Below are 22,620 nucleotides of genomic sequence, written 5' to 3'. Positions count from 1 at the left end.
TGCCTTGATACACTAATGCTTCAGAACTGACAATGTCACATCAATTCAAAAGAGTATTTTTGTATGTCCCCACTGCTTTTACATAATCTCAAATTAAAATTATATCTGTAATATTCTGCAATATATTGGAATTAGGAATTGGGCTGTGTTAATGACCCTTTCATTAGCTTCCTGCATTATATAACACTACTCTGCTACACAATATATATAGTGTAATGATTTATATTATTCATAGGAAACAGACTGGTTACTTTGGAAGATGATAATAATGAAAAATACATTGGGTGGAGAAAAACAGAACTTGATTAAATTACTTTTTTATCATATGACTCTTCTTATTAATATATGAAATCCCATTATCTAAAGAAAATCCTTATCACCCTTATTTAAATCTCCGGAAGGAAACAATCTCCCAAAGTGAATCATAATTAAATGAGAAATTTTAAATATGGGGAAAGATCTCAGGAGTATGTCATTTTTATCTAGTATGTACTAGCTCCTTTAGTAGCCATAGTTTGAACATTTTATTACAACACGTCATTAGCAGGAAGTTAATAGGCCCGCTTCTGATCGACTTTATGCGTATGGAGACTTTCCCAACCTCCAAGTGAAATTTATTTGCTAGTGAATGTGGGGCCTGATCCCAGGTCAGGTGGCTTGTCGCATCAGCATGACGGTCTGGTTTAAGATTAGGTGCAGCTTTGCCGCTGAGGGCAATGATCTTTCTCTCCCAGTATTCATGGCGGCTGTCACCTTTCAGAGCGTCCCTTTATTTCTCCGACAGCTGCTCCAGATGCAGCGGAAATACCACTTTGAATAACAAACATGCTGATTGCAAGAAACATGAGCACTGTGTATAAAGTCATTCTGGTTTTGGTGGGGACGCCCGTACACATCACGGAAAGGGTGATCACAATTATTCACTTCTGCAGTCAGAGAACTACATCTTTCCCCTCATTTACAATAACATTTAAGTGAATGAAGTGTTGTAATCAAATCTCTCATTTACCCCAAATGTACTTCATGATAATTAAATGAAATATCAACATATGAGTGGAACTTCACTGTTGAATATTCAGTGACCTGGTACATGAAACATGCTTAATATGGCCTGCTCGATCCTTCCCTGTAGCTAAATGTACCCCTCCTTACATTACCCAAATGGACATCATGTGCTTTTGAAATATGTATATTTCACTTGTTTTAAAGATACTGTTATTGAATTGGAATGGTTGAAAACTACTTTGGCACCAGACCAATAATCATTCACACAAAGGGCCCTCGTGTCCATCACTGGGCACTTCAGTAGTTACTGTATTTCATGATTGAACTGATGTGAGTGTGGGACAACTAAAGCACTGGGCATTTTGGATTTTCTGTACCTTGAAACCATCAAAGCTGAAAGTGTTTATCAGGTATTTTAATTTTACTCTCTATTTTTGTTCACTGTGCAGTTCAGTCTTTGCTGGAAGTCTTGTTCTAAACCTACCTGTTCTTTTTGCAGTGGACGGATACGCTATAAGGATATGTACAATTTGTTGCGCATAATCTCGCCTCCCCTTGGCTTAGGAAAGAACTGCCCTAATAGGGTGGCATACAAGGTTTGCAACACCAGACATTTCCTCCACTAGGGGGCTCTTTAGACATATGCCCAAGACTTAATTTTATGACTATGCTTCAATGACTCGCCCATGAACTAGCACCTGTCCTACCAATATGGCTGGCTTGTGGGTATAGATGCCTTATTGGACACAAAGCTTTCAAAGTCGCGTTCAAACTGGAGCAGCCAAACCGATTAGCCGCTTTTCCGCAAAGCTGCAACTACAACTGTTTGAGAAGGTATTTTTTTCGGACTGTTTTAAAAAAAAAAAAGTATCAAGACTATTTAATTTTGGTACTAAAAATAACTTGCGAGTACTTGCGCTGGAAAGCAGAGGCTTGAATTTCATTTGACGTTGCAAGCTTTGTTTCCAAGCACCTGGTAATCGCCCACTGATGTCTCTTAGCATGCAAAAGCAGACATCTTCAGAACAAGGCAACCATTCTGTCACCCTTCACATCCAGTGTGTCCTCACTCAGACCTCCTTATTCCATCCCATAACCTTCCTCAGGGATCAGAACACTCAAGCTCTTCCTCTTGAATTTTAGGATCCATCCCTGTCCAGTCCGGACAAGAATGGCATCCGTCTCCATGCTTCTCCTGGAAATCTAAATAACTCAGATTTCTGTTTTTGTTTTGTTTGTTTTTCTCCTTTAATTTGTTTCATTTTCTCCCTCTGTTCTCTCTTCTCTCTCTAAATCCCCATCCTTATCTGTTTGGTTTGGTTTTCACCTCCCTGAAGTGGCCGCATCAAGTACCTCGATATGTATGCGATGCTGCTCCACATGCCCCCACCTTTAGGTTTGGGAAAGAAATGTCCGCCAAGAGTCGCCTACAAGGTAGCCGTCCTTTGCCACTCCTGTGTCTCTCCTGCTCCCTCATTGGCTTACAGTCTGGCCAATCCCTGTGCTCTGTTGTGGCGGTCCTCCCCTTCTCCTCATTTGTTCTGTTTTGCCACTGTTCTGATCTTTTGGATGTAGCCTCGCTTTGTTTATCGATTCACCCAGCAGAAACTGAGGTGCAGGCAAGTACTGACAAGGTGACAAGATGACAGGATGGGGGACCACCCTGATTAAACAATGAAAGACATGTTCCTATTTGGATGAGAGCTCACGAGGGATGTAATTTTAGGAGAATCGTGATGTTAAGGGGAGTTACTTTCAGCTGGAGCTTCTTCTCTACCAAAATGGAGTGTGAAACATTTCTCTGTGTTTAACTTTAATATTGCTGAAGGTCACTTTTGAGAGACCTGTGGTTTGCACTGAAGTTGCTGATCTACATTGAGAATTTTTTTTTTTTTTTTTTACAGAACTACATACTGTAGTCAGCCCAGAATGAATGAATTTTTTTACGCAGAATTATACCCAAAGACATCTTTAAAAGACAACTTAATTTAATTATCTGTAGATTGTGGCAGGTTTTACCCTCCCATCTCTGACTTCCCAGTTGATCAAATATCAACCGATTCTACATCTGCTGCAGACAGACCTATTTTCACTTCTAATATCAATCAATTCTTTTTTTCTTTTTTGAATTTCTCATTTTATTTTTGGATCTTTCCACTGAAGTTCCCCTTCAATCAAACTTCCATAGCACCTCGCATAACCATGACCAAAGAATTTAAGGAAAGAGAACTTTTTTCTCACGGTGCCTTAAACTGACATAATGGAAGTGCTATGGGGGCTGGATTGAAACCCACTTTGACTTAGCAATATTTCAGCAAAAACCTTTATCTTTGACACTGAGTTGGGATTGTTCTCTCTCTCTTCTTTCTGGCTCCATTGTGTCTCCCCAGTTCTGTGACCATCATGAGTTATTCTCTGTGTCAATGTGTGTATGTGTATGACTGATAGAGAGAGAGAGAGAGAGAGGGTATTTGTGTTCTGCGTTGGGCTCATCATTTCTTGTGTCTTACTCCTGTACTGCCATACATATGCACATGTACAGTTTGCTGTCTGTGTACAAGGGAGCTTATAAATCTGTGCGGCTTTGATGTAGATGTAAAAACATATACGCATCTTTTTGCAGTGGAAATCACGTTTGCTTAATCAAGGGGAGATGCACCTTTCTAGACGAGTTTCTACCATATTTTTTGTCATTCTCCCTGGCAACACATTGGAATGTGTAATGCCGCATATGACATCTTGGAGGTGTAAAGTTACAGACTTGGTAGCTGTCTGGGAGGTGGTGTTCTTCATTGTTGTACTATGAGTGCTCTGTTGGCTGGAATGACAACAACATCTCCAGGAATCACAGTACAGAACAAGCAAGGAGCCTTCTTTTGTTTTTTTTTGTTTTTTTGCGTCCCTGTTCGGCAGATGGAGCAAAGCACCAGCACAGCCAGGCACCATTTGATAAAACAAATGTCTGTTTTAATAATATTATAGATTATCTGTTGTCCTCTTGCCTTATGTATTATTTTAAGACTCAATCCATATGCTATAGCAGTGTTTCTCAATTTGGCCCTTGGGGACCCCTAGATGGTCTCTGCTAGACAGTCCACTGGTGGGGGGGGGGGGTCCCCGAGGACCGATCTGAGAAACACTGGTCTAGATTTAGCAGCAAGTATTATTACTCTAACATGCATGGTCTTTATGGTGTAGCACCTGCAGGTTTGGGCTCCTGAGCTTGTTCTGTTGTGCATCATGATGGTTATGCTTGCATGCCAACTCTCATATTCCTCTATGTCTCTCACCAGCTGCACTTACTCTTACAATCTGAACGTTCTCTCACTGTCTGCCTTGGATGTGAATGCAATTCTATCCTCACCTCCTCCACCTGAATCTAAAGAACCATTTTGTGTGCAGGGGTGGGATAAACTTGTACAGTTAATAATTAATACATAAATAAATAAATAAGAAATCAACCAACAAATCACTGTTGTACCTGATTTGCTAGATGAATCCATTAGACCAACCTGAGTCCAGCACACTGAGTCCAGAGAATGTTGGTGAAGCAGAACTTTAGCAAAACATAGTCAAAGAGTGATAGTGTCCAGCACACAGAAGGTTCCTCCACAACGTGACTGATGGAAGTTCAGTGGTCAGTACCTGGTTGAGTTTAAGTGTGTTCTTCTTCTACCCCAACCCTGGTGCCTCCTCAGCGGCTGGTGAAGATGAACATGCCCATCGCCGATGACAACACTGTGCACTTCACCTCAACTCTCATGGCCCTCATTCGCACTGCTCTGGAGATAAAGCTGGCGTCCGGTGAGTTTTGTCCCTTCCCGCGCTACTTTACCCTTTTGTTCTTTCTTTCTTTTGCTATAGAATTTATTTGTTCTGCCACAAAGCCTGATTAGGAACCATTGCATTGTTTGGCGGACAGTTTGATCCGGGGTGTTTTGATATGAGAATGATGCAGTTTCAGTCCTTGAAAACGTGCACCGGCCAAACAATTGTACATGAACTGATTACAGGAATCAACATGTGTGGATAGTGAGATCTTAAGCTCTTATATGTGACTTAATTTTAAGACTTTTTTATATTTATTGTGTATTGCCGCTGTAGTTGTTCATTGATACTAATCAGGGGTAACACTTTTAAAATTTAATTGCATGTTGTTCAATGGCAAATAAGGCTGGCCTGTTCAATTGTATTGTATTCTATTTTAACTAAATTGCTTTTCATGGTCATTGGGAATTTTCAAATAAGGTTGTTTTGCACTGACTTCATACTCAAAGTCAGAAGTCAGCTTAAAATATGCTACACCTGCAGTCATACAATGATGTGAAATCATTCATTTTGGTCATAGTGCAAATAAGAAGTAATAAATAGAATTAATATACAGAGACATATACATACAACATAATCGTGGCATTTTTCAAACATGGACATTAAGATAGAAACAGAGAGACTGTTAGCCACTTGATTGGTGGGAAAGGATTGTGCAAATTTGGTACGGAATTTTGGCATGGAAGCAGAATGTGCAATAACTTAATAGATTTAGGTTCGGGGATGTGAGCCCAGTGTTATTGCTTCATTTGACAGACCCTGTTTTAGGCTGCCCAGGTTCGAGTCCTGCCTGGGTCACATGTGTGTGGAGTTTGCATGTTCTCCCCATGTCATCGTGGGGTTTTGTCCGGGTACTCCGGTTTCCCCGCACAGTTGAAAAACATGCTGAGGCTAATTGGAGTTACTGAATTGCCCATAGGTGTGCATGTGTGAGTGAATGGTGTGTGAGTGCGCCCTGCGATGGGCTGGCCCCCCATCCTGGGTTGTTCCCTGCCTCATGCCCATTGCTTCCGGGATAGGCTCCGGACCCCCCGCGACCCAGTAGGATAAGCGGTTTGGAAAATGGATGGATGGATGTCTTAGGCTGTGACGAGCCAGATGGTTCAGCAAAGAAAATAGTTTTTACCCTGACTGTCTTAGCAGAAGGTCTTAGAGCAGAGAGGTTGTGAGAGGGGTTCAATGGGTCCGTTCGGCTGTAAACAGACAGAGGTCCTTCTCAGCTCAGCTCTCCAGGTCTCACAAAGATGCTCATTTGCTGCTCCTGACTTACGATTGTTAAGTAGCTATGCTTCAGTCCCATTTGTACTCATTAGAGGAGGGTGCATCTCATTTGCTGCCGCAGAGCAGAGTGCATCTCAGCTTCACTGCCCGGCCCCTGCTATTGGCAGGTGGTATCGCAGTCTCAGTTATCTCTGAAAAATCTACAGAAAATCACTTTGAGCTGAATTTTTTTTCAGAGAAGTAACAGTACAAAGAATATGTATCTGTGCGACTATACGAGGGGATGCACTTCGGTGCAGGTGCGACGGCTTTGCCCTCCGAGACCCCATGAGTCAGAGTCACGCCGATAGTCATGATTATGTAAAAGAGTAACTCGACCACCTGATTACACTGAGAGATATTTTGCTGGATGTTTAAAAGGTTTGGGAGAAAACAATGATGTATCATGAACTCAACAGGGGGCGGCATGGTGGTGCGGTGGTTAGCACTGTCGCCTCACACCTCTGGGACCCGGGTTCGAGTCTCCGCCTGGGTCACATGTGTGCGGAGTTTGCATGTTCTCCCCATGTCGTCGTGGGTCTTTCCTCCGGGTACTCCGGTTTCCCCCCACGGTCCAAAGACATGCTGAGGCTAATTGGAGTTGCTAAATTGCCCATAGGTGTGCATGTGTGATTGAATGGTGTGTGAGTGTGCCCTGCGATGGGCTGGCCCCCCATCCTGGGTTGTTCCCTGCCTCGTGCCCATTGCTTCCGGGATAGGCTCCGGACCCCCCGCGACCCTATAGGATAAGCGGTTTGGAAAATGGATGGATGGATGGATGAACTCAACAGTTTTATTCCGCAGCTTAATTGGTAATGCATTGCATTAACTACAAGTTCATAATGACTTTATAATGCATATAAACACTTTATAATGCATATATAACATAATGCATTCATAGAAGATTCATAAGCATCGTGGAAGTATACATGCCCTGGCAGCTTTGAAATACATTAATAACAAACGCTATATGATTTTAATAGACATTATAATCATATAATCATATAATTTTTGTTATTAATGTATATTACATCTGATAAGGTGTCCTAGGATGTTACAGTATACTTACATGCTGCTTATGAATGTTCTACGAATGCAATATAAAGGTGTGTGTTTTGTAAAAGTCAAAGTAAGTGGGGGGGGGGGGGGGGGGGGCACTGCTCAAGTCTGTCCTGAATTTATTCACAGAATCACAATAAATAATGAAGACATTTTTCAGGTTACATGATTATTGATTAGTTGTAAAGCTTGCCTTCAGCTAAAATTCAGATATTTGCCTTTTCAGCAAAACAAAGTTCATCAGTTGTTGTCCCAAGAATCTGATCTAGACCAATTCGTTGCCAAGTGTTAAAGAAATTATTACAGAAAGGGTAAAGAGGTTACCTGCTAATATCGAATGTGCTATATTGGGAGAGTGCTAATTGATCCCAGTACAACACTGTAATTAGCTGGGCTGACCGTCTCGGCTCGAGGCCTGATTGTATTGATCGGTGTGCTGTTCTCTCCAGGGATCGTGGCCCAGCGTCTCTCAGATGCTGACCTGAAGAAGGAGCTTGCTACTATTTGGCCAAGCCTGTCCCAGAAGACCATGGACCTGCTAGTAACTCCACACAAACGTAATGCTAATTCGCACAAAACTTCTGACCATTTAGACCAGAGGTCTTAAAATACCAGCCCGGCAGTTTAATACGCCTGCAACATTTTTAACATTGTTTTTCTTTTCTCTTTTGGCTTCAAAAATAGTTCAAGCGGCCTCCCAGAGAGTGCTCCCTAGGTTATTTTAGTTTGAGACCCCTGATTTAAACCATATCAGTACTGAAATGAAATATTATATTGCTGAAAATTGTTAAGATCCAAATTGAAAACTAGAACCACATTTATTAATGCATTTCTTGGTTGGGTTCATACGGCACTACTATTAATAAACTTGTAAGTACACATTCACAAACTAGTAACCACTGAATGTTGGAGCGAGGTATTAAGTATGATTTGTAACTAATTGAGTGCTAAACTGGATATTGTCTCTGCCTGCTAGCTCCGTGAGCCTGGCTTCTCCCTGTGAGCCACAGTCTCACAACACACAGTAAAGCACCTGCAAATAACCTCTGCAGTTGCTCCCAGCAACTGAGCTATATTTGCATTCTCCTGTGCCTCCCCACCTCAAACACTGCAGTCTTGCTCCTCATGCACCCCATCCAGGGTGATCCTTGGACACACCTAGACAATACTGCGGTCACACTGACATCTAGTGGGTGTACTGTACATAGACAACAGGTTTGACTTGGGAGGATTTTAGGGCACAAGATGTCCTTACGCTTGCCGTACAAAATATTCTCTGTAGCATATAACTGTGCGATAAACTTTCACGCTCATCTGTTGTGTGGCAATGGTGACCTAATGGCTAGGGATGTACACTAATTGAAAGATTGCAGATTCGAATCAAGTACCACTGAAGTACCTAGAGCAATGTACTGCTCCGCTGGTGCCGAATTAGCTGCCTCCTGCTAAGTTGGAGCCATCTCGCCGGAACTACAATATATATAACCATTTGGTAATCGGTGCTGTGCTCTCTCATATTCCTTTAAGTTTTCTACTGAAAGTGCACAGCGCTGATAAAAGGATTAACTGCAACAAGAGGCCTTTGAAACTCAAATACATTTTTGCATTGCTGTTCTCCAAACGTGACTACCCTGATAAATTTAATGTGCACGTGTACACATTCATACAACCATTTTAATAAGAATTAAACTAATACGCTGCTTCAGTTTTGCTGCAGAGTAGCGTGAGATATTTGTGCTTAGAATAAGTAGCATTTACCCAGCTCAGTGCACTTCGGCTCTGAGTAATGTCTGAGTAATGTTTGAGTAATGTCGGCTCCTTATTATTAATCGTATGTTGGCAAACACCGGCCCAGACGACACAACGGCTCAGCCGACACCTGATTCACCTTGATGCCGTGCTGGATGCTAACAGCTGCTAACTGCCATGTCGCCAACAGCAGGAGCGGAAATGTGACAGACGGTGACAGTTTTAAGGGGAGACATGACTCCTCCAAGATGGTCAAGAGATACTTAGAGGATTTGGTGCTTGGAACAAGGGGCTTTACAACTCTTTGGATTTTACAGACTGCGACAACAAAACGCCTAAAAACTGCGATTTCAGCTTTAATCCGCCAGAAGACCCATACAAACTGAACATGTTTTCTTTGTTAGCTGCCCTTTGTAGACAAGGAAAACCGTGCTTTATGTAACTAAAAATCAGCTAGGAATTGCAGGTGGCTTGTCCTCCTCCTAAAACATCCAAACATCTACATCTCACAGCTATTTCTAAAGTACCAGAATTTCATGCTTAATTAATTTTTGTATGTTCCTGCCTTTAGCAGGATCTTCAGTATTTTATTAAACCATATGTCTTCTTTGACTGTTCTGATTTAATTTCTTGTTGAGAACAAAACTATTACCTTTGATGGCCTTGGTACAACAATTGCATATGCTGTTTATATACTTATTAAAAAAAATTCTTGTTAGATTGTGTAAAGTTAAATTAGTATAGAAAATGTACAGGTTTTATCCTTTAAACCAAGAGAATATTAGTGATAGCATTGTGTTTGCAGGCAGCATTTATAAAGTTGCGTGTTTTAACCACTGAACTGATATCTAATTGTTCACATAGATGAAGAATTGCTCTCCTTATGCCCTGTGCCACTAGGCATCTAGCTGTGACAAAGCCTTTTCCTTCTGGTTTATCCCGGTAGCCAATGAGCTGACAGTGGGAAAGGTTTACGCAGCCCTGATGATCTTTGACTACTACAAGCAGAACCGGGCTCGTAGGCTGCAGCAACAGCAGCAGCAGTCGATCCCCGGCTCACAGGTAACCTGGCAGGGCTCCAGCCCAAAGGATTCTGGGAATGCTGAGTTTCCATCAGTGCATCCAGGTTTGATGTCTCACACACTCACATGCTGCTTAGTAGTTGGAAAATGTTTGTCTCTACAAATATTGGGGTAGAAATATCTTGAATTATTTTTCAAATTTATGTATTTCATAAAATATGCAATGAGCATAATTAATAAATAATTAGCTGGACTGGGCCAGCACTGTGGTGCTGTTGTTGGCATTGTCGCTCCCATAGCTCCATGTTTGGTCTTGGCGTGTTCTTCCCATGTCATCGTGGGGTTTCCTCTGTATACTCCAGTTCCCCACCCACAAAAGAAACCCTGCCGTGACTTGGTGCCACGTCCTGGGTTGACCCCCAGTGTCCTACATGGGACAAATGTTTTACAGAGAAAGGATGGAAGCAGTGGGACTGCAGATGGTTAAGAATGTCTGACTTACAGAAAATTCGTACTTACGAACAGGCTGCCAACAAGCCTATTATATTAAACATTTGAGTGACATATAGTGGTTCGTCATAATAAAACCACATGCTACTTTGTCACCCTTGCGAAAGCATTGTGCAGTTTCAGTGGTTCGTTGACTCCGGGCAAGGTACAGTACAGTACTGCATGTAATTACTTTTATTATTACTGCATCCATCTTCTTATTATTCTTCTTATTATTATTAATTTCATAATTATTTCCCCTCCTTCCCTACAAATTCGACTTAAAGACAGACTAAGGAAATAGATCTTGTTTGTAACTTGGAGACAGCCTGTGTCTTATTTTGCACCATTAAACGAAAAGCACAGTCAGCTGATAGTAAAAGGTAAATTACCAGGTGCGTCCAGCAGAGTCTGTTAGCACTTGGCACATGGGCGAACTCGTGCAGAGGAAAGCTACCCAAGCTGTTTGGCTTTGGCCATCATCCCAAGAGCCCCCACTTCTCTCCCACCCACAGAGCAAAGTGAGCGCCCTCTTCAAGCCGATCCTGCCCTTGGCTCTCATGCAGGACCAGGAAATCCCTGTCAGCAACACTACATCTCTGCCTGAAGCCCAGATCCCACTCACCACCACGTCTCTGAACAATGGTGGCACAATGTGAGTACCCAGCAGGGGGCGCCACACCAGTGACTCCCTGGTAATAACCACACGTAAACTCTACACTCTCCATCAGTCGGCGAGTAGGACATGCCACTGCCGTTTACAGTTTATGGTTTCAATATGTGATGTAATCACATTAATCAAAGCCCATTACCCAATTAGCTTACTAATTAACTCTCAAGACTGATAAAATGGAGAAGGAAACTGTAGGTTATCTAGCCATGTTCTAGCCAATTCGGGAAATACATTCAGAGGAACTGCACAACTGTCATAAAGGCTTTGTTTGCTGAGCGTGTGTGTGTGTGTGTGTGTGTGTGTGTGTGTGTGTGTGTGTGTGTGTGTGTGTGTGTGTGTGTGTGTGCGTAAAACTTAGGCAAGGCCCAGAAAGTGCTGCCAAAGATTCATGGATTACGAATAAACTACCAGAGCCTCCACGACCAAAAAGTAAGAAGAAGGATCAAAGAGGCCAATCAGAGGAGGCGCCGAACGCAGCCAAAGCTCAGGTAGACAAAGGTGGCCATTTTGCCTTTTTGCCACACGTTTTGTGTGTTACATGAACTTCTGTTATGGAAACAATTTGTATGTCTGTCTGTCTGCCTGCTCGCATATGCTTGTGTTCTCTAGGAGTCAGTGGAGATGAAAAAGATGGAGCACAATGACAGTGCAGGCTTGGAAAGTCAAGGAAGAGCGGCATCTATGCCTAGACTGAACGCTGAAATCCAGGTACTCTCTCATAGACCCAGTTTAACAGGCTTTGTCTGTCTGCTGTGTTTGGCATCTCACTGCATGTACTGTACAGTCCATATACATAATGGATACCCTCTTTTTTTATTTTTTACTTGTCACTATTTTTTTTTTTATCAGACTTCCTACAGCCTAGTTTTTGTTTTTGGTTTTTCCTATGTTCGTATAAAAGAATATATCAGTCTCCCACCTACTGAAACTGGAGCGCGACACAAAGCAACAGAAGCCAGCATTAGTTCCATTTTGTTTGTGCAGAATTTTGGCTCCGATCTACAGGGACTACAGTGAATAGACAGACGAGCATGAAAACCATTTCATTCAGGGCCTTGGCATGACCATCGCCGCTCGTACCCTCAGGGTGCAGAGTGACCGCTGGACACTCTCACCAGTTACTACAATATTGGACTAGAATCATGTAAAGTGTAGTTTAAACTCTTAAACAGTGACACAGTTATGAATGTCATTGAGTCGGGATGGATTGTCCATCCTTCTGGCTTTCCTCTCATCTCTTTTATACTGTACAGACCTTGTTTCCGTGCATCTTCTACAACCAAGATCAGGACTATGATGTGGGAGCTCCAAGCTCCTCAATGTTCTCTTTATGTGCAGCCGAAATGTGACACCCATCACAGACATCCAGTTGTGCTTAGATGTGCAAAATATATGGTCTCTTATTTAATTTCTAATAAATGCCAGAGAGAGCTCCCGGCTCAGCCCACATTCATCCGGATCTGCCGCAGGGGCAGATAAGGGGCACTGGGCTTGGATCGTTTGTTTTCAGCACCTACCAATAAGTGGGGTCACCCTTTTATTCTTGTGATCTGGCGCTTACCTGCGATGCACACCTCCTGGACTGTTTCCAGGATGGAATCTCAAATAAAAAGTGCAGTAGAAGTCCAGAAATGTTCTTCTGGTGACATGGAAAAGGACAGGGCCGTTGAGGGATTCGATGGGCACAGGTATCACAAGACCAAAAGAATCAACAAAGAAAATAAGCAAGATTTCAAGCAAGATTTCTCTTTTCATTGTGAATTCAGAGTAATGCTTTATTACTGGCTGCTGAAATGCATAATAAACTATTGAAACAGGCACCACACATGAAAGCAGTGGTGCTGGGGCTTTAGTACAAGGGAACATTGTCCATTTCACTGTCCTGTAGGCATGTCCATGTGCATGAAGGGCTCTGTTCCCACCATCCTACAGGCTGGAACCACAACCGTGCCGATAGAGCGCATTTTTGCTCACAGATGCAGATCAACACAGTATGTGTGTAATATCCTACTATACAGTATGGTACAAAAACCACCCTACAGCTGGAAGGTCCTGATGGGAATTTTAAAAAGCAAATAACTTTTTGTTCATTTACTTTATTTAGAAGTCTGTAGATTTACCATTCTTAAAATGTGATTGATAATTGAATGATAATACTAGAAAGACATATAGGATTTAATTTTGCTTTTCGAACTCAGTTGATAAATGTACTTGATTTTTGTCTGCATGACACAGGCTTATTTTAGAAATTCAGTATGAAACATGTGGCTCCATAAAGTTGTGCTTCCAGTTCCTTTCCTTATTTCCCTTTAGCTTTGTTGTCCTTGAGTTCCGCACTGCCTGGCTTGCTCCCTTACACTGCCTTTGAGTTCCGCACTGCCTGGCTTGCTCCCTTACACTGCCTTTGAGTTCCGCACTGCCTGGCTTGCTCCCTTACACTGCCTTTGAGGTCCACACTGCCTGGCTTGCTCCCTTACACTGCCTTTGAGTTCCGCACTGCCTGGCTTGCTCCCTTACACTGCCTTTGAGTTCCGCACTGCCTGGCTTGCTCCCTTACACTGCCTTTGAGTTCCGCACTGCCTGGCTTGCTCCCTTACACTGCCTTTGAGTTCCCTTTCCTCCTTCGGTCTCCATTCTGTCACATGGCCTCCTTTTCCTTTCCGCTATGAGCTCCACTCAGCCCGCCTCTTTCTTACCAGCTGTCTGATTGACTGACGTCTAACCATGTTGTTCCTGTCTTGTTTTGCTTTGCTCTCCATCTTGCCCCCCACCCCCTTTTCCTCCCATCCTTGTCTGTGGTGTACCTTTCCCCAATGGACCCCCCCCCCTCCATCTCTTCTCATGGTTTAACCCTGCACCAAACTGGCCACCAACGTCTTCTGTAACCTGTCCTTTGCACACCTGTCTCCTTACACTCTCCTTTATTGTCATTCGTCTTCTTCTTTTTTTCTCCTTTTCCATATTCTATCCTTTGTCCTTTTTTGTCTCTCCTCTTTCCTCCTGTCTTCTTCCTCATTTGGTCTTAACCCTGCCATTTCTCTCACCTTTACTCCCCTCCTTGCCCCCTTGTCTCTCTTCTGCTCTTTTCTTTTCCTGTCACCTCCTTTTGTGCCCCCCTCCTCTCTATCCCGTTCGATGTGTGTCCCCCCACCCACCCGCCCGCCTGCCCACCATGGCTGCTGTTCACGTCTTCTCCACCTGTATCGTGTGCTGTCTGCCAGTGGAGCCATTCCCGATACCCCCAGGGAACGTGCCTCTCAGTATGTACCACAGCTCTGCCTCTCACCCATCTCTTTCTCTCTCTCTCTCTCTCTCTCTGCCTCCTTCATGCTGTCCCACCACATCATCTTATGAGCAGCATTTATTTCTCTGTACAATTGCTACACAGCCTCTTCTAATCAGCAATGAACAGGGGCCAGATAACTGAATGTCTCATGTGCCCCCTGGGCAGGACATAGATCATCTTACATCAATAGTTTCCTCTTGTGCTGCACTTACACCTGTGTAGTAACGTACATCCTCAAGTTTAACCCAACTAAACTTCCGAATTGGGAAATTCAAATAGGGATCGAGCTGTAATGCAGTGAGACAGATGAAACTCACTTAATTCCTAATGACTATGGCAGTTGATAACATTAATGCATTTTTGTACTTTTTAAAATGGCCGTGAGTTGGACCCATTGTCTGTTGAATGTTAAGTCTTAAAATATGTCGCACTTGTAGCATCTGTTATGCAAATGGGGCCTTTCTTGAACTTAGACATTTCTGGACTTTTTGCCAATGTTTTAGAACTGCTGTAGTAATGCTGTCGCAATGCATTTTTATTGCATTGTTTAATAGCATTGCTTATTGCCGCAAGCACACCCTGCTTTAAAGCTGCACACTGACTGCCGCCGCACACTTTTCAACACGACCAGCCATTACAGGATTAGCATTTAGCTGACGATGACGACAGGAGACAAAGCCGGTCCTGCAGAGCTTTTCAGTGAGGTGCAAAGTCTTCTTTCATCTCTCATGCAAGCCTCAAATTCAAGCCGTTACAGTATATAAGCACAGCTGGTGGTACCAAACATGTTGTTAGAAACAAACCCCCCAAATGCAGTATCTCCTGAAGTGCTGATTAACGAGAACTACCTTCATTCCCTCTGTCCTCAAAGACCTTGTCAGCTGCTGCAGGTGTTAAGCCCACTTGCCACGTTCTTGAAGCTTTGAAAGCTTTGATGCTTTAGAGGCTCATTTTTGTAAACTCTGCACTGTGGAAAGATGCCAGTGTTTGTTTTTTATTTTACTTACTTTTACTTACAGTACCAGGTTTTTGCACACAGTGAACTTTTCAACGTTTGCCTGTTACTTAACATTTACTAAGAATACATATTCTTTGCTAACAAATACGTTTACATTATGTTCACCACTTGAGTACCTTTATTAGCAAGAAAATGTAATGTCTTTGATTCATCAAAGTAACCTCGTCTAGCAGTTATAACAGCAGAGAAAATTCACAGCATTCATTCCACAAGGGACATTAAAATATTGCTCTGTTTTAAGGGATGAAACAGTTAACTAGTGCATTTAAAGGTTAGCTTAGAATTTGACTATGCCATCACCACACAGCCAGTTAACAGGATGTCGGACATGCGCTGTTACATACTCTTTCCATTTTATAAGGGAAACTTGTTTGACTTGTTTACTGCTTGTTTTATTTATTTATAGTTGTTCACTTAACTTTGCAATGATTAACAAGAATAAAAAATCTGCAGTTTATGAAATAAATGGAAAAGTGGTAAAAACCTGTGGTTTGCAAAAACGTTTAACTCCTAGTGTATGTGGAGAGAATTACAGAATGCTGAGAGGAATGCTCCACTAGGGGGAGATAATGAGTGCTTCACCTTGCCTCAGCAGTCGCCTTAAAAAGGTTACAGTGAAATTCTTTCCACGCTTATTTGAGGCTCATCTGTGCCTAAAAAGCTAAACTACCTTTGACCAAGCCAGTTAAAAGCTATACCACATACATATTACCCACATGATGGATTAATGGAAGAGACAAAAGCAGAAAACATGAGGCATGCATTCCGAGGCTAGCATTTTCCCCTGCATGCCGGTTTTCGTTCTGAAATTTCTCATCACCGGTCTTCTGACCAACTTCCTGTTTCTGGCAGCCTATTCCTGATGGGAGTCCCATGAAGCGCTCCGTATCCACGTTGGCCCCACAGCGCCCCCCGGAGGCCAGTGTGCATGAGCACGTCCATGAGCGGCCGGCACCAACGAGGTCGCACCACCATCACCACCACCATCACTGCCGCCACCGCCGGGAGAAGGAGAGGAAGCAGAGGTCACTGGACAGGTCTCCCAGTCGGCAGCCTACCACCACTGCAGGTCGGTGGCCTTGACACGATGGCAGGCCAGCCTGCTCTACATTAGCTATCTCTACGTGTGTATTGCTGTTGTTGTTCTGTACATAAATCAACTGAGAACTGAATGAAAAAGAAATATAATAATCAATGAAGCAATTTCTGTTCTCATACGTACTCAGTCTGCTTTTTCAAACTGTTTTGATTTTCTGCTTGATCGGAGTCATTCACCACGGCAACAGCTGCGTAAAACAACAGCCAATGAATCCATTTCTCATTGGGTCCACGTTAGACTGGTGCAGTCAACCAGGTGGATTTTAGCCCCTGCTTCAGAAGCCCTGTGTTCCTGGGCCATACTGAGTGTAAATTCGGATGCGCCCTTGCATGAAAGTTTTATCACTGAACTGATGCCTTAACAATCACATGCCAAACAGCATCCTAACCCTCTACCATGCCCCCCACTATCGCATAAACACAACAGTAAAATACCCTGATCTGAATCTGGTTACTGCTAGGTTAAAGTGCATGGTGTCTGGGACCTGACACTTTGTCCCAAACAGGACTGGGATCGCAGCAGTGACACCCATGTCCCCACAGCCAGTCCATCTCCCATCTCGCCTACAAAAAGCCTCTGACTTTCGAGTAGCCCGCTTTAATTTTGCCCACGGTCCGCAGTGTGCAGTGACAGACTTTGCGAGCGCATGGGAGTTTTACTTACACAAAAATGTTCTGAGGGCAGAACAAAAAACCAAGATATCTGATCCTGCCTCCTCTAGTTGCTTGGACCCACCTCCTCTACAATCTGATTGGTTATCTCTCTGAGCCAATCATTTTTCATTCTGCCCTCAGAACATTTTTGTGTTGGTGAAATTCCCACAAGGGCTTTACGTGCATCAGCCGCAGCATGAGTGTTAACACTGCTGCCAGGTTAAGCCCCCCCGAGATCCCTGTACCTCTGTCCATCTGCACGGAGCCCCTTTTTGTGCAGTAAGGCCACACTCAGATGGAGACATCCTTCATCATGTCATCTGATTTTGCAGGAAGGTGTCCTAGACTGGCAGAGAGGGAGAGCAGCTCCTTTGCTGAAAAACACCCTGCTTTCCTGTCAATTATGTCCCCTTGGTTTTTGATGATTGCAGTTATCGCAACACTTAGCTGCTCTATACCTAATAGCGCACTTTTTCTTTTAGGGTTAATCTTTGGGCGGCTGTAGTGGGCTGGTGTGTTCATAGCCATTCTCTAATAATCAATAGCTGGTGGCTGATTCATATTCTACTTACGGTTTTAACCAAAGCAGCATGCAGCTGAGAAAGCAGGCTCACACAGTTCCCGGAGCAATTGGGAGTTAAAGGTCTGACAGTGAAATCACTCTGCCAGCCCTGGGATTTGAATCAGCAACCTTCTGATTATGGGTACAGAGTTATAACCTACTGAGTCACATGCTAAAACCCTGGTTCATGTAATACAGAACTAAAGCAAGCTAATTTCTCATAGAGTCTCATAGAGTTACCACTAGTAAACTAATGATATTTAAATTCAGATTGGTTATGAGATTCGCAGTAAGATGCCTGTCAACAGTATGATTGAGTAATGCAGCCTGAATGGAATGTCTAGTTTTAGACTCCCAGGGCTCGTCTGTGAGAGATCAGTGCTTGCTGCGCGGCAGCATCAGGGCGCTAAGTGTAAGTGTGGCAGCCTGCAGCTGGCCCCCATTACGGAGATAAAAAGGCCGGACCGGCATGCAGACCCAGTAACCCTCTGATTTACAACCACGTCTCAGTGGGGCAACGGTGAAGGCAGAACGAAGAATTTAGGAGGTGAAAAAATGTGGACAGGTTTTAGACGGCTGTCTGTGTGAAAACATCAGAGGCCAGAATGTCTAAGTCTATTCTATACCGGGAGATACAGAAATGAACCTAAATTACTATCCCAGAAGGAAAAACACTGGATTATGTGTGCGTATACAGTATTATGGCAATTATCAATTATAATAGAGAGGTCTTTTTAATTTTTAGGTATTTTACAGAATAATCATCTTCGCACAAACATAAGGGTTAGTGATGTCAGTTTGCCCTGTTAACCCTTTGGTACTCAGGTACTCCTGGGGAGCTACCAGCCACACCATCGTCCCGGGATCGAGCACATGACCGCGGCCGCTCCCACGAGAGGAAGCACCACTCCGCGTCCTCGGAGAAGCAACGGTACTACTCATGTGACCGCTACGGCAGCCGTGAGCACTGCCACACCAAGTCGGCAGGCGCCAGCCGCTCAGTGTCGCCGAACGAGGCCCAAGAGTCGGCCGCCAGCAGGCAGGTGCGTGAGGCGGGCAGGGGGCTGATAGGGGGCCGGTAAGCACATGATCGGAGGGTAGCCAGGAAGCCTGACCAGACCTGTTTAGGACGACATAGAGAGGGTTTGTTATGAGGTCTAGCTTTAAGCTACACCAGGACATGTTCCTCAGAAGGAAAACTATGAAATGTATAAACATACAAATAAGGCGTGACTGAGAACGAATGCAAAAAGGAAAGACAAAAATACATTTTCTGTGTATGAGAAGATGCCACCGTGTCTCGTACTCCTGTGAGTTCAGCCCAGATGTCGTTTCTCTGGTGCTGCATCAGACTCTTTCTCTCTTTTTGCTCTGCCCTTGGTGTTCAAGGCACCTGGAACTCATGGCTTTTCACCTTTGTCTCCACTCTCTCCTTCACCTCGCCCCCCCCACATCTCGCCCGTCTGCTGTGCCATTTTTATTTCCCTGTGCTGACACCCATCTCCGCGTCGCCCTGTACCACCCGGCCCTTCTTCTCTCTCATCCTGTCTGTCTCTCATCCGCATTGAACCCTTCTTATGTATATGTCCATTTTCTCACCCCCCTGTCCTGCACTCCTCCCCCCCGTCATGTCGTATTCATCGTTTTTATTGTTTTGATTTTGCTTTGTTCCAATTTTCATGTAGGGCAGTGGTTCAGCTAAAGGCAGCCCGGTGATGTTGACGTCGGGGGCTAGTTCTCCCCAGGGACGCAGACAGCTGCCCCAGACTCCCCTCACCCCCCGTCCCGGTGTGACCTATCGGACCGCCAACTCCTCCCCTGTGCCGTTCGGCACCGCCCAGGTCAGACCGCCCTCATTGTGCCTGGGCAGGCTGAGCCGCGGGCTGTCGGAGCACGTAGCCCTCCTGCAGTTGGACTCACCGCCGCCTGTCTCCCGCATTGGCTCCGAGCCCCACTTGGCTCACAGTGACCCGCAGGTACAGGGCGGGATGCAGGGCAGCCCCGCGGAGGAGCAGGCTGCTCCCCAGGGCTCGGCGGGCTCCTACGCTGGTCCCCCCTCATTGACTACTACCCCTCACTTAGTGGCCATCCCTCCACCACCTGCGCAAAGTCGCGGGGTTCCCAATGGATACCACTGCACCCTGGTGGGCGTCCCCAGGGCCAGGGGCCCCAGGTACCACCACAAGGGCAAAGAGGACGACTGGTGCTAGCATGATTTCAACATGAGGGGACGCCAACTTCTTGTAGACGGGTTTTCCGAAAGCGTTTTCTGGGAAATGTGATGAGTTTTATCATCTTTTGTGAGGGCGGTAGTTTACACTCCTATTGTGTGTGTGTGTGTATATGCATCCTTTTAACGAAAGGCGGGACGGCGGGGGGGGGACCATGCATCCAGAAAAAGCATCGGCTTTTAGAATTTAAAAAAAAAAGAGAAAATGGCCTTCCGGATCTGTAAGCGATCAAAAATAATGTCGGTGTTTTGGGTTTTGTTGGCTCTTTTTGCACTAATGGCGGGTGGCATTTGGTGACGCGAAAACACGAGGGACAGGGATGTGACATGTGGGTCTGACATGACGAAAATGTTCTCCTCCGGTCGATCAGCAACCAGAGGCCCGTGTACCTCTGCAGTGCGCCTGTCCGGGGTCACGGTCCTCCTGTGTGAATGGACATGGCCTCGCAGTGTGAGACAGTGACCCCAGGAACACAGTCAGTTCAGTGTCCTTCATGGTGTCCCAGAGGACATTTCCAGGGGAGACTTCTCATGGTACAGGGAATGCGGAAAATGCTCTGCGTTTTGGCCCCGCGTTCATCTCTGCTTTAGAATATCACTATCACTGTTTATATAGAAGAGCTACTCAGTCCTTCTTAGAAGCATATTTATTACAGACTATATTCTGAGATTATTCTTCATTTGCTGCTGTTTTACATTTATGCCCAAATCACCGTTACTGTTATCCCGACAAAGAAAAGAGTTAAACGTAATTTGTCTTTTAATAAGCTACGATAGGACTTTTATCTATTCATTATCTGTGTTTTTTGTAAACTGTAAAGATGAACTCTGTTTTATGTAAACGGCTTACGGTTCACTATCATGTCAGGTCTAATGTTTCCTACGTACTGCTCCTGTTGTTAATTACCAAGTGCCTAACCTTTTAAATATCTTGCAGTAATGATGCAACCTCAACCTTTTTTTCACTGCATCAAGACTTAAGGGAGGGAGTGGTTTAATAGAAATGAGGGACGTGTACTAGGCCTCATAGAGAACGTCAGGTCCTTGATGTTGGATGCGAACTGTCTCATGATTGTAATCTAGAATTTACAAAATGGATGTTTAGGTGGAAACGGGGATTTTTTTTTACGGTTTTATTTTTTATTTGTTTTTATTAATCCTGAACAGAAATAAGAGAACCTAGTATAAAGGTATATACATTTGAATATAAAACAAATATGAAAACTGCATTAGTTGTATATCAGTCCAACAGGAACTATGTAACCAGAGTATCACAATTGCATGTTTGAGTCTTTAACTTGGTTGTGAAAGGTTATGAACACGTATAGTAATGATGCTTATTTCGTTTTCTCTTAAGGGTACTTGGAGAAAGCATTGCTAGCTATTGCTATTTATTTCAATGTTACACTTTGAGAATGAACAAGGAAAATAGTTTCTGAAGTCATTAAGATTGCAGTACTTTATAAGAAGAGGATACAGAGCCCTGGTGATAGTGTAACGCCCTGTGGAGGCAGTGCTACCAGCCCACTGGGTCCCTCCGCGTCCCAGTTGAAGGCGCTGTGATTCCTGCTGCTGATATTTCTTGCTTTCCGAACCAGGCCCAGTTTGTGTGTGTCTCTTTGCCTGCTACATATGAAATTCTTTCAATGGGACATTTTTAACACATCGGTCCATTGCTAAGAATATTCATACACAGTGATAAATAAACGTCATGTAAACAGAACTGTTTTTTTTTTTTTTTTACTTGCTTTAATATGAAATTGTGTATATATTGATTATATTACCTTATGTATTGCTGACTCTACCTAAGTCAGTCATTAAGTCAGTAGTACTTAGGTGTAGTAAATACAAGGAGACTTTCAGAGGCTCTAGATCGCCATCCAGTGCCATTTCCACGCAACGCTCCGGAGAAGGGCAGCCTGGGGCACCATCACAGAGTCCTCCCTACACCTGTAGCAGAACTGAGTTGTCTTTACTGTGCTGGATCCAAACGCTCCACTCTTTCACACATCAACTGGATGTCAAGGGAAAGGTGTTGGAGCCAGATGCTGTTACCATGACCACAATCTGTCAGGGCTCTGTGGATGCCGGGTTCATTACGAAAGCAGGGCTATGCAACAAGATGACACTTTGAGAAAAAAAAACATCATCCGTTCTGTAGCTTTACGTGCTGGGATCTTCAGATTCAGGCTTCAGCATGATTGTGACCAAATCCTTTTTTATATAAAATGTATAAAATGAAAAGTATCAAATAAAAAATGCATAAAGGCACAATGATTTAGGGGGGAAAAAAGGATATTTGAACAGAATTTCCGCAAGTTGATATATCTGAAAATTGCATGCTTGAGATTTAATCACTTTGACTACACTGAAGCAAAACGAAAAAATAATCACAATATGGAAAAAGTAAATGACTCATTTGTTTTTCCTATAACCCACTAGGTTTACCAACCATCAGGTGACTGATAGTTTTACACTTGTGTGTAGACTATGACATCACATGTCCATGTTCAAGATTAGTTTTTCTGTACAACAAAAAAAGGACCTTCACATTTCTGTAACTTCATCATTTTCCTCCTGTACACCCATGGCCCCATACGTCACCATGGTTTGGAAAGGGTTTGGGGGGGGGGGGGGGGGGGGGGGGGGGCATCGTCAGTGTCCTGCCCTTAATGGTACATTTCCTT

The 22,620-nt window shown here is 43.8% G+C and overlaps 1 protein-coding gene across 6 annotated transcripts in view; it reads left to right on the top strand.

Annotated features, from left to right (window-relative positions):
* Positions 1 to 22,561, top strand: part of cacna1ba (calcium channel, voltage-dependent, N type, alpha 1B subunit, a) — a 140,595-nt gene extending 118,034 nt beyond the window's left edge. For 3 of the 6 annotated variants that reach the window (XM_049001113.1, XM_049001114.1, XM_049001111.1), the window contains 10 exons: positions 2,343 to 2,439; positions 4,704 to 4,809; positions 7,602 to 7,709; positions 9,848 to 9,963; positions 10,928 to 11,067; positions 11,444 to 11,573; positions 11,695 to 11,793; positions 16,242 to 16,458; positions 18,529 to 18,746; positions 19,389 to 22,561. In XM_049001113.1, the coding sequence (XP_048857070.1) occupies positions 2,343 to 2,439; positions 4,704 to 4,809; positions 7,602 to 7,709; positions 9,848 to 9,963; positions 10,928 to 11,067; positions 11,444 to 11,573; positions 11,695 to 11,793; positions 16,242 to 16,458; positions 18,529 to 18,746; positions 19,389 to 19,913 (1,756 nt within the window). In that variant the 3' untranslated portion in view covers positions 19,914 to 22,561. Of the gene's footprint in view, positions 1 to 1,504; positions 1,602 to 2,342; positions 2,440 to 4,703; positions 4,810 to 7,601; positions 7,710 to 9,847; positions 9,964 to 10,927; positions 11,068 to 11,443; positions 11,574 to 11,694; positions 11,794 to 16,241; positions 16,459 to 18,528; positions 18,747 to 19,388 lie in introns of those variants that run through there. The other 3 variants (XM_049001112.1, XM_049001115.1, XR_007387185.1) reach the window with 3 other exon arrangements.
* The last annotated feature ends 59 nt before the right edge of the window (positions 22,562 to 22,620 follow it).

Source organism: Brienomyrus brachyistius, chromosome 2, assembly GCF_023856365.1.
Source record: "Brienomyrus brachyistius isolate T26 chromosome 2, BBRACH_0.4, whole genome shotgun sequence".
Taxonomy (NCBI): domain Eukaryota; kingdom Metazoa; phylum Chordata; class Actinopteri; order Osteoglossiformes; family Mormyridae; genus Brienomyrus; species Brienomyrus brachyistius.
Note: the sequence above shows the minus strand (reverse complement) of the source record. Positions and strands in the feature narration are given on the sequence as shown.